The sequence below is a fragment of the Anarhichas minor genome, unplaced genomic scaffold (assembly GCF_050575085.1).
Source record: "Anarhichas minor isolate MPS153535 unplaced genomic scaffold, ASM5057508v1 ptg000043l, whole genome shotgun sequence".
In the NCBI taxonomy this organism is placed as follows: domain Eukaryota; kingdom Metazoa; phylum Chordata; class Actinopteri; order Perciformes; family Anarhichadidae; genus Anarhichas; species Anarhichas minor.
The window spans coordinates 1,336,353-1,356,614 of record NW_027466489.1 but is presented as its reverse complement, the minus strand read 5'-3'; the positions used below and the strand labels follow the sequence as shown (position 1 = coordinate 1,356,614).

The 20,262-nt window shown below is 40.9% G+C and overlaps 1 protein-coding gene across 1 annotated transcript; it reads right to left on the bottom strand.

Moving 5' to 3' along the window:
* Positions 1-16,354: 16,354 nt before the first annotated feature.
* LOC142970673 (neurogenic differentiation factor 4-like) lies at positions 16,355-17,353 on the bottom strand. Its single transcript, XM_076111065.1, has one exon. The coding sequence runs from the start codon at positions 17,351-17,353 to the stop codon at positions 16,355-16,357; it is 999 nt and encodes a 332-aa protein (XP_075967180.1).
* Positions 17,354-20,262: the final 2,909 nt, after the last annotated feature.

Below are 20,262 nucleotides of genomic sequence, written 5' to 3'. Positions count from 1 at the left end.
CGCATGTTTTGAGGTGAGTCCAAGGTGACCAGAGGAGGTAAAGAGCCATGTTAACCTGCAGGTTAATGTACAGAAAAAAAATGCCATCTGTTAACTGAAGAAAGCAGTTATTCTCCACACGGTTTGCACTATATACTCTACTGTTTACATATTGTAAATCTCATGGTAACGTCGTCAAAGTGGAGGAAGCAGTACATCCGGCGCGCTGCTTTTAAGGGTTAACCTTTGGCTGTCACATGCAAAATGTCACATCCGAATGAACAATTTGGGGTTATTTTGTTGCCGTCCCCGTAGGTTGTCTACATGTCATGTCTTGTTTTTACACAAATACCAAGACATTAAGTTAGGAAGACGGGTCGTGAATGGTTCTTTTTTTTGCAATCACATTAACAATAGAATCCCCATCTCCCTTTCCCTCCCTCCCTTCCTCCACCTCAAACGTATACAACATTATCTCATGATATTGATCGTAATAATAATAAACCAAGCTAAATACAAGTAACTTACAGGACCATACGATCAAATAGCCATTGGTTATATGGACTGGTATTAATGTAACACATACAAACTGACAGACAAGAGATGTGTAAAATATAAAAGTAAATCAAAGCACATACACATACACATGCTACATGTTAACTATCACACATGTTGGACACATCCACATTTGTTCTCATAAAGACTTTTGCTCTAGTTAAAACAGTTTGGTACTATTCTCCCAAGAAGAAAGATAGCATCAGTTGTTTCAGCAAGGGCACCATAAACAATATCAGTTTACCCTCAACCACTAAAGCCCTCTAGAGACCGTAGTAACTATGACAGGAGCAAGTCAGGTAATGTTGTTATGACAAAGTCTACATATGGAGGAGGTTAAGATGGATGGATGGGTCAACAAAACATTGGACTTTATAACAGGAGGTCGCTGTTAGTTTCCCTTTTCCAACCGTCAGACAAAAAATCATCACGATCTTTCCATAACCAAGTGTTTATAAGGCTGCTATGTGTCGTTCTGAAGGGCATGGACAAATAACATGTTATGTTGTTTAATTTGGGGGACTGGTTAAACTCATGCTAAGCTTTGCCCCAGTTCGTGCAGTATAGACTTTGCATCTATTCACTTGCTTCTTTCCATGAGCCTTGCATTCTGACTTAACACACCCTCAAAGTGTTACTGTAAGTCTAGTTTTAGTCTGTCGAAGGTTAGCTCAGCTTGCCTCAATCCACATTGACTAAAATATTATCATAAGCAATACTAGTCACAATAGACAAAAATATGAAGATCAAAGGTTTGCAAATATCGGAATCTCCCTTTAAGCTACAGACTTACATACTGTCCTGGTAGACAGTAAAGATTTGATTTTAGCAGTATATTTATTAAACTTCTGAGACAAGTTATATGAATATAATCCATCTGTGGCTTTGAGTTATGGGTAGTTGCGTGAATGTTACCATGCTGGATCCTGGAGAGCTTTGTTTCATAAAGAGGCTTGTGAATATCTGTCTGTAGCTCCTTTCAGGCTTCACCTCTTTACGGAGGCATCGGAACAACCTGAACCTGGCTGCCAACTTTCTCTTTCATTACACAGCGGTCATGATGTAGCACAGTTTGAGGCAAACTGAGAGCGCTACCGCATGAAACCACACAGAGCGAAGTAAGAACCATTAAGAGATCCACCGTGTCAACATGACCTGCAGTCCTGCCCCACGTCATTATTCTGTGTGTCAAACCATTTACACACCTGCTGGGAGCTGGAAGAACACGCCACTGCAGATACAGACCTACAGAAACCTGAGCATGTAAAGTACACAAGCAAACACACAAAGGCACATGTGCAAAAGGGTGAACACACACACAGAACAATGGCATCAGACGAACAGAAGCCAGGTGCATGTCCTTATGATGGTAAACAATAGAGAGCACACAAACGCAATTCGCACTTGATCTTCACAGAAAAATCGAAATAGAACAAAAAGAGAATATATGCAGCTGATCTACATATAGCATATTGTGTTTTTCCCCGCAGAAACTGAAATTACAGGCTACATTTTGGGAGCTGATTGGAGTCTGAAGGCCAGAGTGTGGTTTTATGCTATAGCTTGGTCTTGGTTTATGCAGGGTTAGAGTCAGGCTGGTGACCTATGCAGCTGTGGTGTGCATACCTAGAGAACAACAAAGAGACTTCATGCGCCCTCTTGCCATTTTTGGCATCCTGGAAACCAGTAAATTACATAAGTGTTTTGTGCAGCAGGTTTCAAGGCCTTCTCATTTTATAGCTATGGTCAGCAAGTCCTCCAAACTAAATGACAAATATGTCTTTGTCATTGCCTTCCAAAACAACATATATGGCCATATTGTGATCAGACACCCATATGAACAGGACAAGATAGTTTGCCTTCCAAAACTCTTAGAGACAGTCCTGTAGGACTGTTATGATTGATGTGATTGTTAACCTAGTTGGTTAATGCTGGGATCAGAATACACATACTTTTTACAACTATTGGTTGGATTTTCATGGTCCAGATATCCAGATCACGCAGAGGATTAACCCCGATGACAGAAATATCTCAAAATATTTGTTTTGAGGAAAAATGTCTCAACGTTTGGCTGAATTCACTTGTCATGTCCATGTCGCCCATAGGATGGATTGTAATAACTTTGGCGATGCCCTGACTCAGAGTAACAGTAAACTACATGTTGTAGCCTGCACATGCCCTGACCAATCACAGCTCGCTGTGTTTCACAACTTGCAGGACGTGCACACTGTAGGTAATTGAAAAGGAGTGGCGATTGATTTCCCAGATCGCCCTGATAGCATCAACATCATCCATCTTTCTCTCCACCATATTTACAGCTGTGTGCAGAGGACCACATTGTGCTCTTATGGGTCTTAGGACACATAAATTGCCAAACTAAGGCAAAAAAAGTCTTTGACTGTAGTTTTTTTTTTTGGTGACATCATGAGGTGGCCCAGATGCTCTATTGGTTGGGCCATTATCAGGCTCATGTAGTCTGATCCCAGCGTAAGCTCAGATGAAGGTTGTGGTCACGGTTGATGTTGTCTGTCGGTAGTGAATGGAAAACGTGTCCTGTGTCCGACGTGCTTTGTTTACCCGTCCATCCACCCAATAAGAGGTTTTGGATTGCTGATAATAGTTAATCATCTTTTTCCGTTATGTTTAACAGATAATAGTCACATAAGTTTCTTTAAGTAGATAAACAGATTGTTTTATATTGAATAAATGACAAATGCTCTATATAGTGAGGACAGACTGTATATGGTCTACATACTATAACTATAGAGCTTTAGAGCTATTTGACCTTCCCTTCTTGCTGGTTTGTTCCTTGACTTAGTTTCCGGCTTCACAGACGTATGAAATATGTGTCAGTTTGTCAAACATACAGAGTGACAGGCGCATTTCTCTTTTTTAAATGTCAATACTTTTCATCCCTCGCTGAATTGCCTCGATTCAAAGGTCATGTTGTTTATCAGAGACGACATGCACCTGTGATTCCTTTGGAGAACATTGATGAGTGGGGAGATTTTGTGTGTATGGATTGCTTCATACTGGTTGAGTGAACACTGATGCAAGCCACGGATGTTTTTTTTCATAGTGCTGAGTGAGGTCTTTGCGTCAGACTAGAAGAAGCTTTGGCCCATTTTTAAATAAATAAAGACCTCAAACCTCTAGGTCTGAAATATTCATCATAGAAATCATTAAGTTACTGGACTGCGTTCCACACTGTTCTGCACCGAGGGGGATGAGCCTGCTTTAGCACATTTCTTTCATACTCCAGTGCTGATTGTGTCGACGTATTTGAATTTGGCTTTTCATTAAAGAAATACAGTATTTAGATGTCGGTGGATGGAGAGATTTCTCTGGTGATGGACAGACGGAGAGTAGACTTTTTCTCCATGTTTGTTCCTCCATCTATTCCTGTCAACACTCTCTCCGTCATCGCCTTTCATGGACACTATTTCGGTCTCTGGACCTTCATCTCTATCTCAGTTAAAGGAAACTAATACAGTGTATAAAACCCATATCGTCCCGTGTTGTTGTGATCTGGTGTCAGTGTGTTTAGTGTCTAATGCATCCAGAGTTAAAGCTTCAGCTCTGGGGAGGGATTACCACAAGCTCAAACTCACACTCAGATCACAGGAAGACTCAAGCAGGGGCAAGAACAAGCAAACCAAAATAAAGTAGTCAAATATTTAGTTAACACAGACGGTCATTGAACAAGGTCATTGTAGTTAATCAAATTTAAGACAAGAAGCAAGCATTAATATTCAGAAAGTGACAAGATGTTGAAACTGAAAATGTGACAGTCAACTGCGTCATGTTGATAAAAAATAAATTAATCTAAAGAATCCACATTTTAATCTTTTAATAAAAATCCTGTACACGATGTGCATGTTATTAGGTTAATTCGGCAATAATGCCCCCTTGTGTATTTAATTTAATAAGACAGAACACATAGAGCAGCTTCTTCTGTAATATTAATATATTGTTTATATGTTGATAAACATCAACATGCTAAAATAACTAAATGCTTTAAAAAAAGTAAACCTAATTTACATATTACTGTATCTATATAAATTATAGTCTTTGAGTAGTCTTTGAGGTCAAGTCAAAGTTAAATTTGTTGCATCTTTTATTTTGTTGCATTTTAATTAAAAGGTTTGTTTCAGTGTTTTTCAAGCTATAAAAGCTATTTTTAAGAAAGGTCCACTGTATACGCATATGGCCTTTTGAACTTTTCTGTCTATTTTGCATTTCTTTTAATGTTATTTTGTGTATGTGCAAATAGGGCATGAACTCTAGAGACAGTCATGTGCATATGCGTACATTATAAAAGTGATTACAGCAAGATTCATTAATAACACACAAATTAATAAAAATGATGTTTTATGAGGGCAACAGGAGGGCAACCCTTTTACTGGTCTTTTTTTTCTTAATCATGACTAAATGATCAAGTAAACGCATCATCTAAGACGCATCTAGGTTGGCGACAGCAGGGTATGCAGCCAAAAGTTTGTGCCAGAGATGAGTGATCACCTTGGCAGAAGAGGAATGTAACAGGAGAAAAAAAACAAATCAATTGGATCAATATGAGCAAAGAGAGAAAGGATTTCGTCTTACCCAAGAGCATCCTGTAGATGTCCACCATCAACTTCTCTTTCAAACGATATTTTCTTGCTCGACTGCTCTCTCCCACGATCAGCTACGGATGTGACTCAAACCCGAAGCATCCACTTCTCTGGCTCTCAAAACTCAGAGTGAGACAAGAAAAGACGTCCCAACATCGCAACCTTCACTTTGCATCCCTACGCTGTGTCTCTTCCGTTCCCCTCGTCCACATGAGATGCTTCTCCTTCAGATCTCCACACGCGTCTCTTGCTCAGCCAGCTGTTGCCAGAGGAGGAGCACAGCAGCAGCCCCGACTGCAACACAACACGCACTCAATTTACTGCAAGGAAGCCTGTAATATATTCACTGTTATATATTCACTCCAGCAGGAAGAACACCAGAGAATACAGCTGAGATGGAGCCCTGCTTCACTGAATGAACCTCTGCACCACAGCCTCTCTCTCTCTCTCTCTCTCTCTCTCTCTCTCTCTCTCTCTCTCTCTCGCTCTCTCTCGCTCTCTCTCTCTCTCTCATATTTTGTGGTTGGGTATAACCTAAAGGCACCTTGCATTCCTGTGCCGCGATTGGCCGAAGGCTTGGCCAATGAGAGCAGTCGGTGCTGAGCATTTTCTTGGGGTGTTTGAATGAGGAGGCAGAGTGATAATGCTGCTGTCGATTCTGCTCACCCTCCTCTGTCACCCTTTTTCTGCTGTTTACTATTAACGTTTATTTTCTCTCTTATGTCTCTCCTCGTCTCACTCTGCCTCGTGCCTCACACCGACGGCATGTGAAACACGCCTGCCATCACAACACCCCCCCCCCCCCCCCCCCCCCCCATCCCCCCATATGAGGCTGGATGTATGCTCTGGTCTCCCTTTCTACCTGTGTGTTTGAGGGTTGGGTGTTCAATTTTGAGTTCACACTGTAGTTGCCTTTCCACTGTTTGAACGGAGCAAAAAACAAAAGCAGACAGAGAAGAGCGATGGAGATTGACAGCTCGAGAGACTCGATGAAGCATTGGAGGGAGGGGAGGAGAGATTGAAGTTAACACAGACTGACTGAGGAGGAAAGTGTAAAGAGAGGAAATGTGGAAGATGTGATGAGCAGGAGGATGAAGGAGCATGCAGACAGCTGTTTGACAAGCAGAGAGTGCTGACTATGCTCAGAAACTAAGCTTGCTTAGTTAATACTTACTACTTAGCTCAATGTGTTCAAAGCTGATGTATATTCAAGACTTCATCAAACTTTTTCCCACAAGATAATGCAGCATGACCTCCAGCTTTAAGCAACATGAAGTGATCTACTTCTACATAATTTATAGTAAATAAATACATACAGTGAATCAGATAATGATGTGTGTGTTTAAGTTTGTGTGAACCCAGGATGGAGGGTGTGTGTGTGTGTGTGTGTGTGAGAGAGGGATAAGGTTCCCTCATTAGTTGAGTCGGGCTGAATAATGCAGGTAGGTGTATTGTTGTGGCCAATGGGCCAGGTGCTAATGTGGCTGTCTGAGGGTGAAGGGGCAGACACAGCATGACTTTAATGGATGTCACCATGGGAAACTGTAATCGGACCACTGGACTCAGGTGACACACCGTTCTGCATGTGTGTCTCTTTAGTGATGCATGGTAAGGCTCCAAGATGTTCACTAATTAAAAGACTTCTTGTTTGGGTTAAAAGATGTTATTGCCACGTTGATAGATAACAGAGCACTTAAGCAGCCAGTGTGTAGCATTTCGGGGGATCTTTTCTTACATTACCTGAACGCCACCGTAGTTTACTACACATTTGTGAAACTGCAGTAACGTGGGCCGCAGAATGCAACACCGTGGTGCCGTCAGCCGCCATGATTTCTGTTGCTCCGAAAGTAATGTTATCGAGGGAAGGATGGCCTCTGAGCGAGGAGAACGGGGTTACTAGAGTTTTGAACTCAAGGCTCATGTTACCGCAGTCTTGGAAAGGAATGAGTGGAGATGTCGAACTATAAAAGAGTATAGTTTGGCTTTTGTTTGTCCAAGTGGTTGCCTGCTATTTGCCAAACACTGCCTTAATGGCTACATCGTGGCTTGTTTATAAGACTTATTTATAAGACTTGTTTATAAGATTTTTTTAAAAGCTGATTGATGTAGCTTTTCGTCGGGGTTTTGGACTGAGCTCTTATTGTACCATTGTTTAACACACATTGTGATTTTTCAAAGCAAAGCATAATGTGGTCTAATAATAAAGTTGTTAAAACTTAAAACTTGGACAGGAAACAGAAATTAAAATAACATTTTGCAAAGAGAATCTGTGTTTTTGAAATATGGACTCGTTTTTGACTGTTTTGGACAGTAATTGAATGTCTGCTAATGCTGCAGCGTGCTCTCTGGTGAACAGTCTAACCACGTCTAGCAGTACAGTACAGAGTATATAGAGGAGAGGTGGAGTATTTTCCTCTTGTCACTCAAAAATAAACGTTCCTCTTGCATAAAAAAGTATAGATATAATGATTGAGGTTGGTATCATGGGTTGTAAGTAGTGCGCAGTACTGTACAGTCAGTAGCCCTGTGTGTGTATGTGCGTGCGTGTGATTATGTGCATGTGACCTCAATCATCCTGTCATTCCTTCATTCTGCCCCAGGAGGCCATGGATGTGTCGACAGGCTTGTTGAACTCTAATTTTAGCCTTGATCGTTAGCAGTGAGTCCCGAGGAGTCTTCATTTTATGTGTAACAACGTAAAACGGCCTAAACTTTAAGCATTGTGTTGAATCATAAACTTACAGGTTAAAGTGGCCAAACAGGTGAGGAGATGAAAGCAACTTTTTAACGAATAACTTACTTCCATATTCTATCCTTCATGACAAGTATGATTGCACTGCACTGCACAATCAAATTATGGGAACTACTTCTTGACAAACGGATAACAATATTTTAACTCATGATCACATGAGTCCACTTCATCACACATCGCTCATTATTTCTCCTGCGTCTGCCAAACTCTTCCATCCTGCTGTGATGCTGATAAGAGAACAATTTGGCCAGGAATGTCAGAAAGTGCAGAGACAGTGCCCTCTTTATTTAAGCCTCTTTCTCTCTTTTCCCTCCTTCACCCTCCCTTCTTCCATCATTCCTTCCCTGCATCATACCAATGAATGATATATGTAAAAGGTCGGGGGTCAGACCAGGTCTAAGTGCAAACTCCTTGTCTGACACTGAGTGCTGACGTTTGTTAGAGACTGCCCTAACTTTCATCAAAGAGAGAAACCTTCAAAGCTTCGTCGAAGACTGTCACTCGCTCTTTGTTTCTGCACAGAATATTGCAATAATGAGGGGATCCTGGCTTATCCACCTCTTGGTTCATTTTAAGGTGATCAAAGGAGGAATGCTCAGAGTTGTGGGTGGTTTTGCATCGCTCAGTAGTCGGTGATAATCTTACCTGAGCCCCACATTGGTCGCCTCTGTTCTTCACAAGCTCCAAATTCCGGTAGAGAGTCCAAAGGTCAGTGTGTCAGCCAGCATACAGTAATATACACAGAGGTCCTCTTTGAGTGGAATTAGTAAAGGTACGCTCAAGTTACTGTGAAGAGATAAATAAAGTAGTACTGGAGAGCGGAGAGGGAAACGCTCAGTGTAGCTGCATCAAACAGCAGGCGGCTTGATGTTCAGCTTCTTCATCTTCCTCACCGTCTCTTTCTCTTTTCAGATTTATTTTAATCTATTTAAGTGTTTTCTTTATGTGTTTTTTTTCTTTCTTCTTCTTCTTCCTGCCGTATGCTCTTTCCAGGGAGCAAAAGAAACAAGTGCACGAGATTCCAGAGGCTCTTAGGACGGTGGAACCTAATATGTGAGGACAACTGTGGCAGGAGGGAGATACAGGCAGAGAGAGAGAGAGAGAGAGAGAGAGAGAGAGAGAGAGAGAGAGAGAGAGAGAGAGAGTGTAAGGAAAAGGAGGAGCAGGACAGAGAGGAGGGGTACCCAGCGACGGGTGGAAGATCAGACGAATCGAGGATTGGAGTGTGTGTGTTGTTGAGCAGCAGGAAGGTGGCAAGCTGTTGAAACTTGAGAGACATGAAGGAGAGGAAGCAAATGTTGACATGGTGAAGCAAAGGGAAATATGATTGGCGGATGAAACAAATGGCTTTCAGGCAGATATGTTGTTTCTTTTGTTGTTTGATTTGGAAATGGGTTCCCACACAAATGACTCTGCCCAACAGGTTTCTTTCTCAGATATGATAAATAGCTCGAATAAACAATGATTAGTTTTCTTGGTCTTCCTTTTGGTGTTTTGATTATGCAAATTTGGCAGAAAGGTCACAGAGTGAAGTGGATTAAAAGTGATGCATATATTTTGTGTGACAGCAAATTTGTTTTATGTTACCAATAATTTACAAGTAAAAGAACTTGAGTTATTAAGATGTTCTATAAATTACACAATGCAAAGGCACAGACAGTAGTTTGTACATAATTGGCAGCATTCTGATATAATTAGAAAACACAACATATCACACTGTGTGACTTATGCCAAACATTGTCCAAGGTGTTCTTACAGCTCACCAACCTTTATCAAGATATCATGTTATTATATACCCTGAGACAATATAAATGTGTCAACTTGGAGATTTTGTTATACTATACTGTGGTAGCTAACCCTCATAGTTTACGGTAATAAAGGATTTCATTTTTGTTATTATTTCTTTGTTTTGCGCGATTTAAGCAGCAAACAGAAAAATGCTTATTTCATCCTTATCCTGTTTCTCAATTGATTATCTAGAACATTTTTTTACAACAGCATATATATAAATTTCTTCAACCCAAATTTTTTACACATCTGAGCAACCTTAAAGTCCAATATTCACTCTCTATTAGCTCTGTTTCTGTCTCAACCATCTCCTGGGGGAAATATCTGGCTCTGTAGCTGCTCAATGCTCCACTTAGTTCACCAGCTATTTGCTGACTTTACATTTCCACTGTGGTTCTGGGCAGGTAGTGAACGGTAAAAACAGCAGCCTGCTGAGGATGAAAATGAGATTGGCAAGAGTCAATCAAAACACTAAAGTTCTAGGCTGTAAAATCAAAACATTGAGCCGAAAGACACAAATGCTCCGTAGAGTTGAGGAGGGGAACTGCAGAGTTGGCTGATAAGTATCTCTCTTAGAGTTCCTTACACAGTCATTTGATCTGTGGTTAATATAAAAAATATTGGTAAGTGCATCTTTTAATCACATATACCAATATTGAGGACATTTTACATTCTGCCCACTATAAGACTCTAATGAACTCCTTTTATTTGACATTTCCCTTTATTATTGCTGCTAATAAAAATTGAAATGACAATGCACTCAGTCATACACCCCCAACTTGTTTTAACAGCCTCTAGATGCAGTTCCTTTTCTACAGTGACATCGCACAGAGAAAGTTATCAAACATCAGAAGGTAAGTTCTTTAAAACACTGATCCAAAACACTCTCAGCCTCTCAGTCACCAATTACGCAGTTCAATTTGTCATCGGGGGGAAACACCCAAAGTGAAGTGCTGGAATAGTTTGGATGACGGAATTAAAATGTGGATGGCTGTGAGATGAACACAGTCACACAAAATCCACAAACATGATACCGTTGGGCTCCTGTGTGCTAGCATGTCGATTCCACTCCACTGCCAATAAGTGTAAATTCAGATTGGATGTCATAAATGTGCTTGCAAGGGTTGTTTCACGGAGGCAGGAGAGTATTAGGTGGAGGAGCAGGAGCCGACGCTTGAGGTGAGACTGACGCATGGCGCAATGTCGAGTAAATGTCAGCCTAGTTCTGATATGCTAAAAGTCCTGTGAAGAAGAAGTCAACTCTACTCTGCCTCCTGCAATTTACAACTCACCTTACAGAATATGGTGGATGGTAGGGTTAAGTACAGGCCATTAAAGCTATATGAACATCTTAATGGCATTCAGTAGGCTATGTGAAGTGCTCTTGTGTAAATGAGATAGGCTGTTTAAAAAAACAACAACTGTGTTTAATGCTAGCAGTATAAAAGCTTGGCTTGGCAGGATCCCTCTGTGACACTTCTGAGAGAGAGATGCATGTAAACTCATAACCTCGTCTAATTTAGAGGCAGACACCTTCACTTTTATTTCATTTTGCATATTATGGACACACACAAACACCCTCTGGCAACATGCCATGCAGGGGTTAGTTTAAGGGACAGTGGGGAAGGACAGCAAACTGGAGGAGTAAGCACATTTCACCAGGGGGATACAGTTACACACACACACACACACACTGATTCCTCCCCCTCAGGGTCGCTCTTCTCTCTCTCTCTCTCTCTCTCTCTCTCTCTCTCTCTCACTCTCTCTCTCTGCAATACATTTTTTACAAGAACACTCGCCATTACATCCGATGTTGCTTTCCTCTTCCTGTGATCTATAAATGGCTCATCAATGTTTACGTGTTCTCCGGTCCCCTCGACATGTGGCGCTGTTTGGACGACGAAACAACTCATTCAACCAGCTAATTAAACTACCGTAGGACACAACAATGCAGTTACATTTTTACCACTCTCTGTTCACATATTTTTTTTTGCCCAGGTTGGTATTTGTCTCAGATAATTATGAATCCATAAGAAATAGGACATTTATACATTGAGACAGACAGGATTTCTATTCCCAGAAGGAGGTCAAAGACGGCCAACTGTTGGACACTTGCTTTAGAAGATCATGAACTGGTTCAACATTATACTTTACTGTCTTCCCCAAAATGACTGACCGTCATTACAAATATTAACCCAGAATTGTTATTTAAGAGATACAGATCAATCAAGAAAAAGCTATATTTTCCTGACATTATTATGTATTTTTGGTTATTGTCCACGTTTTTTGGAAAAATGAGGATGGATCTGAGATTTTTGTCTTTCATTATCCAACTTGTTGTATGATCTCGCTCCTGTACTTGCACTTCTTTTCTTGTTCATGACTAGAACATGTTCATCTGTTTTGTAAGTTCAATTATTATTAGTCAGATCAACTAATAACTATAGCTGTCAGAAAAATAGTGTAAAAGCATAAAAAGGTTTCACACTCATATGTAGTGGAGTTGAAGTTTCAAGCCAACATTTTTTTGTCATAAATTGGAAAATGAATATTGAGATATTTAGTTTTTCTCGTCGGCACATTGACTTGTCAATTAATGTCTTAGATGTTTGTGATATGATGACTTTTTTAAGTGATTGATGCAGCCTTTGACTTTACGGATGTACTGTGTACTTTCATACTGTGGGGATTCAACACTTTCTTTTATGATGCAACGAATACAATTGTGTGGTTGGTTCCCAGAATCACTTGTCTCATTATCTATAAAGGCATATATCACAAAAAAACAAATTATATTTATCAAACAATAAGATTTAACCCAAATAAAAGTTACACTTCAAATAGAGCTGGTTGTGTTGTATTCCTGTGCTTTGGCTCCTTTTCAGCCCACTTTGCCAGCAGTCCTGCAGAGCACTGTCTGCTTTTGTTCTTGGTTGTTTTCTACCTCAAGGATAAAAGCACCGACCACATCCCTCTTTCCTATTAGCCCTTGCTCTTCACTTTGAAGATTTAATCAGTCAGATTTCCTTGATTAATCCTTTTTCATGTCCTTTCACGGTAAATAATAACAGAGCTTTATATGATCGCTAGCTGGATAGAGAGGACAGCATGCAGATTTCTGATTGAACCGAGTCCCCAGGTACCTTCATTAGCCTGATTATTCTGATCCAAACACACTCCATCAACCAGTTTACATGTAAATAGGTTAATTTTATTCCCACTCCTCACTCACTCTGCCAGCACGCTGTGTTTAGCAGATGAAATTTCACCTCATGTTTTCTGGTTTTATTTTATTTCTACCTTATGCAAATTAAATATCAAATGTTTAATTTGAACACTAGAAAGGCTGTTAGGTTTTTTTCCAGCAGATTGTGTTTAACTGATAACTGAATTTCAATCACTCATCAAGTTCAGAAAAGGCAAGTAGTGAAGGATGGTGTTAGAAGAAGGCCTCAGTCAGACTTCACAGTTACAGCCGGTTGTGTAACAGTGACACCTCGTGGCCAAATGCTCATCTCTCATTCAGCTGATGATTGTATTTCAGAAAAAGCTTTCACCACTTGGTGGCAGTGTAATTCTACTCTCCTCATTTATAGAGTAGTTACTAACAAATGCATCTGCGATAGTCAAAGCTCTCCTCTTGGCCATAAACAGGAGAGGATGCTACTTTTTCCTGAATTTCTTTTGAATTAAGATACTTGTATTAGTCCCTGAGTGAGTCTTTAGCTCCATCGGATGCTTTGTTGTGGACTAAGTGCACAATAGCTGCATATACTGTTGTGCTGCAGAGGAGATGATGAGCTGCTGCCCGACTGCCCCTCTCCCTTCAGGATTAGTGAGTTAATGCAACCATTCAGACACTGAGCTCCGATCAGCTGCTTAATACTGTTTTATCCCAAATAAGGCAGCCATGCACGCACAATGTTTTTCTGTGTGTTTCACAGACGCATTATGCACATGCGTAAACATACATATCCAACAATTACACTGGAAATACATTATGTTGTGTAGTTGACTTGCAGATAATAATCAGGTTGTAAGAAGCTGCAATATGAAAGAAAACGATTTAATGCTTTATTTTATGGGTTCATAATTTCTCAATTTTCTTGAACTTTTCCCAGAGCTAAGTAACGGTTATAGGAAACATATACATTTCCTTGAAATAAGTTCTCATTTAAACCCAAGTAACTGTGAATGCATTATTGGAAACTTTATTCTCATACATCTTGAATTGTATGTATAGCTGTAGATAAATGTAACATCTGTATATGTTCAGATGACCTGTGCACTGACTAAAAGACTTAGTTACACTTGCAATGAACATTATCTTTATTTTTCCTACTTTATGATTAGCACCAAAATGCCAGGAAACTAATTAGAATTTGTTTAGTAAATTATTTGAAAATGATGAACTTGTAAAATAAGATATTACCAAAAGGTTCCTTGAACAAGGAATGTGCCTCGCTGAGATTAAAAATGGCTTTTACAGAAGTGAGATAGTAGTAGCACATGAAACATCTCTGCTGCCATGGGCTCATTTAGATCATCTTGAGTCACAGTCAGAGGGGTCAAGGGTCAAAAAGGGTGAATTCAGACCTTTGTTTGTCTTGGGGGAAAAAGTGGCCTTTTGAAATGGCAAATCTTTTTTCCCCTTAAAACATCGGTCTATCAACGGTCTATCATCTATCATGTGGATTAATAAGGAATATCTCACATATCCAGGGTCAGACGTCCTGTCTGAGGATAGTCTGTGCCTTCAAAGAGCAGAGAGATGCCCTGTTTTTGTTATTCATCCTGCCCCTACAAAGTTAGTCCCTGGTTCCCCTGGTTTGTGGTGCAAATGCACTACAAACACACACAGGCTTATACTAATCCTTGTGAAAACAAAGTGATATATTTCTCTCAGCGCAGGTCAAGCGTGGGATGTTCGTCGGCATGTTTATCAGGATTATCAACATTTCATCCATAATATAACCTCTAACATCATACTTACCAAACACTCACCGTTTTAAATGGAAAGCTGGGGTGAACAGTTTGTCCAGAAATAAACCGGAAGATGAGTTGACCAGCAGAAAGATGATTCAACTGGCGACCATGACTCTTTCAGCCCATTCCCACCATTGAGCCATGACCCAGTGGGACCTTGTGACCCCCTCTAACTGACCTCTCAGTGGGTGGTCCTCAAACTGACCAGCCTGGACCATGAATCAACACAAGTGGCTGCTCTTAGATCAGATCTTTGGTATTTTTTTCATTGTTGTCTCCACTTTGACAGTTACCTATATTTTTCAACTCGGTCAGTTGCTCTATCATTTTCTCTTTTCAACCTTTTATCACTTCATGTTTTTCGATTACTTTTCAATTATCAGATTCAAGTCGGGTATCTCCAACCAAACAAATCTTTATCTAGATACAGTATTACACATTTTTATTTTCCTGAATGTATGTGTACAGTATATATGAAAGGTCAACGGTGTAAATGTACAGACATGTGTTTATTACATATGTGAGTGTTAAGTTGTGGTCTGAGTGGATGTCAGGACAGGATTATGCTGTCCCTGTGTCAGTGAAGAAGAACTCCTGCATGGCCGGGCGGCCATGTTAATCATAAATCTTTATCTTACAATCCTGCCTCGCACAGCCACCCTTTCATTAAAAGACGGCCAAAGGATTAGTGACACTAAACCACAGAGATCTGTGGAGGAAAATGAGAAACAAAGTCGTTCACTCTGGTGATGCTGAATTGATTTTGTTGTATGAGACTGTGTCTGTCTGTCTGTCTGTCTGTCTGTCTGTCTGTCTGTCTGTCTGTCGGAAAGCAAACACAACATCCATGGACTGATTGACTTTGAAAATATTTTAATAACATCACATTTTCCAAAAGACATCACAAATGAAAAAGACAAAGATAAAAGACATTGAATCCAATGAAAATTTGTTGAAAATGATACATTATTTTTCATAATATTAACCTGAGAATGACATTTTTGCTTCTTCACCTTGATCTTTGTTTAATCAAAACATCCTCCTTCTGTAGACAACAGCTTCCAAAGATCAGCCACATAGCGTCAGGAAATCTACCTCTGAATATGTTGTGCATGAGTGCAAAACATGAAATACTGTAATAAACAAAGAAAAGGACACACAAAAGTAATATAAGAGATAAACTATCAGTGTAAGTAGCAAACAAAGAGAGGCCTTGGCCATAAATATGTACAAAAAGAAAACCAGACACACACCTGCACATCAGAACAAAGTCCATATACACTGTATTAAATTAGAGAATAAATAAAAAATGTATGTTAATTTATGTGGAATATCTGATGTTACCAGAGCTAAATTAGAAGTGCTTGTATCACAGTAACAGGACATCTGGTCCAAATGGCTAAAGCAACATTAGGACCCTTAAAATATTTGGTAATCAATGTCTTTAGAAATTGTGTTGGTTTTAGTCAAGTATTTTTTTTATTTTTTTAACATTGTTATGCAGTGCTAGTCTACGGGCACACATGTAAACAAACCATTTTTACTCTACAGTTCCTCTACGAGCAGACTGTCTACTGGGAGAGACCGACCCTTCAGTCAGTGTTCATGAAGGATCAAAGAGCGAAGACGAGCAGTCAGGTTGAATTGATAGGTGAAACAGAGTCGACTCTCCTGACCCGTCTTAGTCTCTGTAGACGGAGGTTATCTGTCGGGGGGGCATGTGCTGTGGATGGTAGGAGTCATAGGGCCCCTCTAAGTGTCCGTTATAGCCGGTCTGAGTCTGATACAGGCCCTGGTCCACAGGGGAGGGGGAGTAGTGGTGAGAGGGTGGGAAGTGAGGTGAAGGCTCCTGTTTGGGCATCAGGTTACTGCTGATGCTCAGAGGTGGTGTAGGGGGGCCATCGTACGGAGGGGTCCCTACTCCTCCGGCATTATACTCATTTGGCGAGTGATTCTCGTACACTCCTCCTTTCATGGCCCTCAGGTGAAGCAGGTGAGCAGAGTCAAAAGTGCCATACGGCGGACTTGGCAGTCCTGGAGAGGAGTAGCTCACCACGCCACCGAGAGGAGCAGGGGCTGGCCGGGCTCTGTGTCTGTCCTCAGGCCTCATCCCAGCACCAGAGGCTGGTCCCAGCTGAAAGCAGCCAGCCACCAGGTTGCTGGTGGGCTGTGAGAGGCCCTTACACAGTGTCTCCATGAAGGTCCTGCTCTCTGTGGAGAGGCCCCCCTCCAGGGCCTCGGACAGAGCGCAGATGTAGTTGCGGGCCAGCCGTAACGTCTCGATCTTAGACAGTTTCTGTGTTTTGGAGTGACATGGCATGATGGTGCGCAGGCTCTCCAGCGCATCATTTAGACCGTGCATACGCGAACGCTCCCTTGCATTAGCCTTTACACGTCTCGCACGGAATCGCTCCTGCCGGGCCTTTGTCATCCGCTTTTTCTTGGGGCCGCGTCGTTTGGACTCGTTTTCATCCTCCTGTCCCTCCTCATCGTCCTCCTCGTCCTCCTGTGCATCCTCACTCCCCATCTCCCTGTCCTGTTGGTTCACTCCACCATCTCTGCAGCCGTGTGATGAGACTGATGCGTCTCCATCAGGTGAGCTCATGTCTCCATCCATCCACTGCAGAGGGCTGACGGCCTCCTCCCCCTCGCCTTGTCTCACATATGGTTTAATCATCATGGTACTCTAGAAACAAGACAACATCTTTGTCAAACACATGTGCAAACAAAACGTTTTTTTTCAATCAACACTTACAACCACAGCAGAAGAATGGCAGGTATTTGCACTTTACTTATGTATTTATATTTTATTCTACTCCATTACTTAAAAGAGGAAAATATTGTTCTTTTCTCACCTACAAGCTACTTTGTATCTTTAGATTTTTGATACATAATGACAACTTTATAAAATATGTGTTGTCATAAAATACATTAAATTACCAACTCACCTAACTGCAACCAAACAATGGTGCATTAAAATATTGCAGCTATACTTTTACTAAAAGGATGTCATACTTTGTCCACTTCTGAAGAATAGACCACTAGACTAAAACAACTGTAAATTCTTGATGCTGTCTATGACTGCTGTAGCCAGTAATGCTACTAGAATTATGTGGGAAACTACCACAATGTCAGGTTAACACCAGGCTGAATGATTGGTATGATTCAGGATGCTGTTCATAAATCAGTTGACTGAATAGTTTCTCTTCCCTGGCTTGTTTGTGATAAAGAATTATGACAAGGCAAAGGATCAGGACTAGAGATACAGCTGTGAGAACACTGAGGTCAAGTCCTCATTATTTTTTTTCTGGGAATTCGATTTTTTTTTGTGTGCAACAAACAGGATACTTACATACAATTAAAACATACACATGATGGGTATTTTGTAGAGATTTCAGTATTTTAAGACTAGAGTTAAATGTGATTACTTTGAGGAAATACAAAATAAAGGATTTTATATTTCTACACCTCACATTGTCCTTCGAGTAAGCAATTTAAATTTACAGAAAATATTGTTAACAGTTGGAGGAATACAAATTTATAAAATTCAAAATAAAAGGAACTTTTAAAATTCTTCTTTTTGGTGTCGATCATATTTTTATGCATCAGCTTCAGGGGACTTTAGTATTTCTAAAGTCCTGGCTATACCACTCTGGAAAGGATTTAACCTGAGCCAGTGAGGGTAATATGTCATCCACCAATGATAACTATAGCAGTAATAATAATAAGTATTTTGTAAACCGTGACTCGCTCTCAGCAGTCCTCAAACTGTTTCAGCACCGGACAGTTCCCTCTTGACACAGGTTTTGGTGCTGAGTGATCGACCAACAGAAGAATGCGCATGGAGACAAATTAAGCTATATGTGCTGGCTACCTTTGAATGATGCCTCTTTGCATTTTCATACATACATTATGTGTTTTTGTTCAGTTGCTCCCCCCTCTCTCTGGTTAATCCTGGTCAACTTGTGAACTGATAATGCCCCCAGCGAGATAAAGTCACTTACAGGACTTCAATCTGGGCCATCGCAGGATTTTCTCCGTGGACGAAGCGACAACCATGGGATTAAATGAAACATCGACGGTCCCAGATCAGTGACAGACGACTCAGATTGAATCGAAATCATACATTTCCAAACGCAGAAATATTAATGCCTCGCCTCAAAATTGCGTGCTTGAACTGCTATTTGCTAAATGTCGACTAAAGCATATAAGAATAAGTCTTTTCTAAGTATGTTTTCTTCGGATTCAGCCATTGCCTGTTGACTTGTGGTGTTTTAGTTGAAAATCCTGTGACATACTGAAAATATATAGCTGATACACACAAAAACGAGAACTCCTCCAGGCGCCATCAATTACTTAAACAATTTTTGAAAACCTCTTTGAAACATACCCGTGTTGATGTGTCCCGGGACCTCCTCAGGAAGTTGGCAGATTATAATTTTATTTCACAGTTTGGTCTCTCTGTCTACTGTCAAACAGCGGTGAAGTGTCTGTGTGTGGTGTCTCCCGGTGCAGAGCTGTCCCACAGAGTCTCAGTGTGGGTCACTCTGCGGGGGCTCTGGGTTTTAACCTCCGCGTTAAAGCTCCTCCTCTCTGTTGACGCGCTTGAGCTCGCGCGTGGCCGGCCCGTGGCTCAAGCCCCAGAAGCTCCACTCGTCGCGGGGGGGTGGGGGGTCAGGGAGATGTGCATAAGCTCACTGAAACTCTCCAGACAAACAGGAGAGGCCCGGGCCTTTGTTGCCTTGCGAGGGCGGCCGCCAAATCCGCCGCACGTTTGCATTGAACGGAGGAGCGACGCGCTCAGTCGGCTGAGCCTAACTGTATGTGACAGCTTGAAGTTGCGTGTGAGCAGGTGTTTGCTCCATCCCCTCTTCCAGCCATCCATCCCTCTGCACTGCGGAGACAGGCTGTTGAACAAGTTCATCTCACAAGAGGCAGCTCTGACCAGACGGGGTAAATTTGGTCACATGAGGTGTGCAGCTACAGCATCGTGTCCCTGCTTATTAATAGCCTCTTCTCACTGCAGTGCAGGTCCATGCCTTAAATCACCATAACCGATAGTGAATGTTCTAGTAGGACTTCTGCACTCACATGCTGAGTTATGAAATACACTCCATCCTTGAGGTTCTGCCTTCAAAATGTTCCTTAAATAAAAGCACCATCAGCAAAATGTTCAATAATATCAAAAGTAAAAGTAATTTATATGCTAATTCCCACTTTAATACTATTATGTTATTATGGATTATTATTGTTGATATTATTGCACAGAATTTAAAAACATTTATATACTGATCTTAAGGTCTCAAATCTGAATCTGCACAATAATCGTGAATAAAGGTGCTAACTGGAACTGGTGATGCCATCGTTTTTGGTCAAAAGACCTTTTCTGATAAATACTGTTTTATTTACACTACAGCTGCCAAATATAGTGGAGTAAAAAGTACATATATACTGTATATCTGAAGTAAAATGGAGTGGAAGAATAAAGTTGCACAAAATGTAAATACTCAATTTATTAGAGTACTCCACCGATACTGTCAGACCAAGAGGGGCAGTTTTAAAAAAAAAGTAAAGCAGAGATGAGGAGCA

Excerpts from the sequence above, each read along its gene's own strand:
- LOC142970673 (XM_076111065.1), bottom strand. The coding sequence starts at position 17,353 with ATGATGATTAAACCATATGTGAGACAAGGCGAGGGGGAGGAGGCCGTC.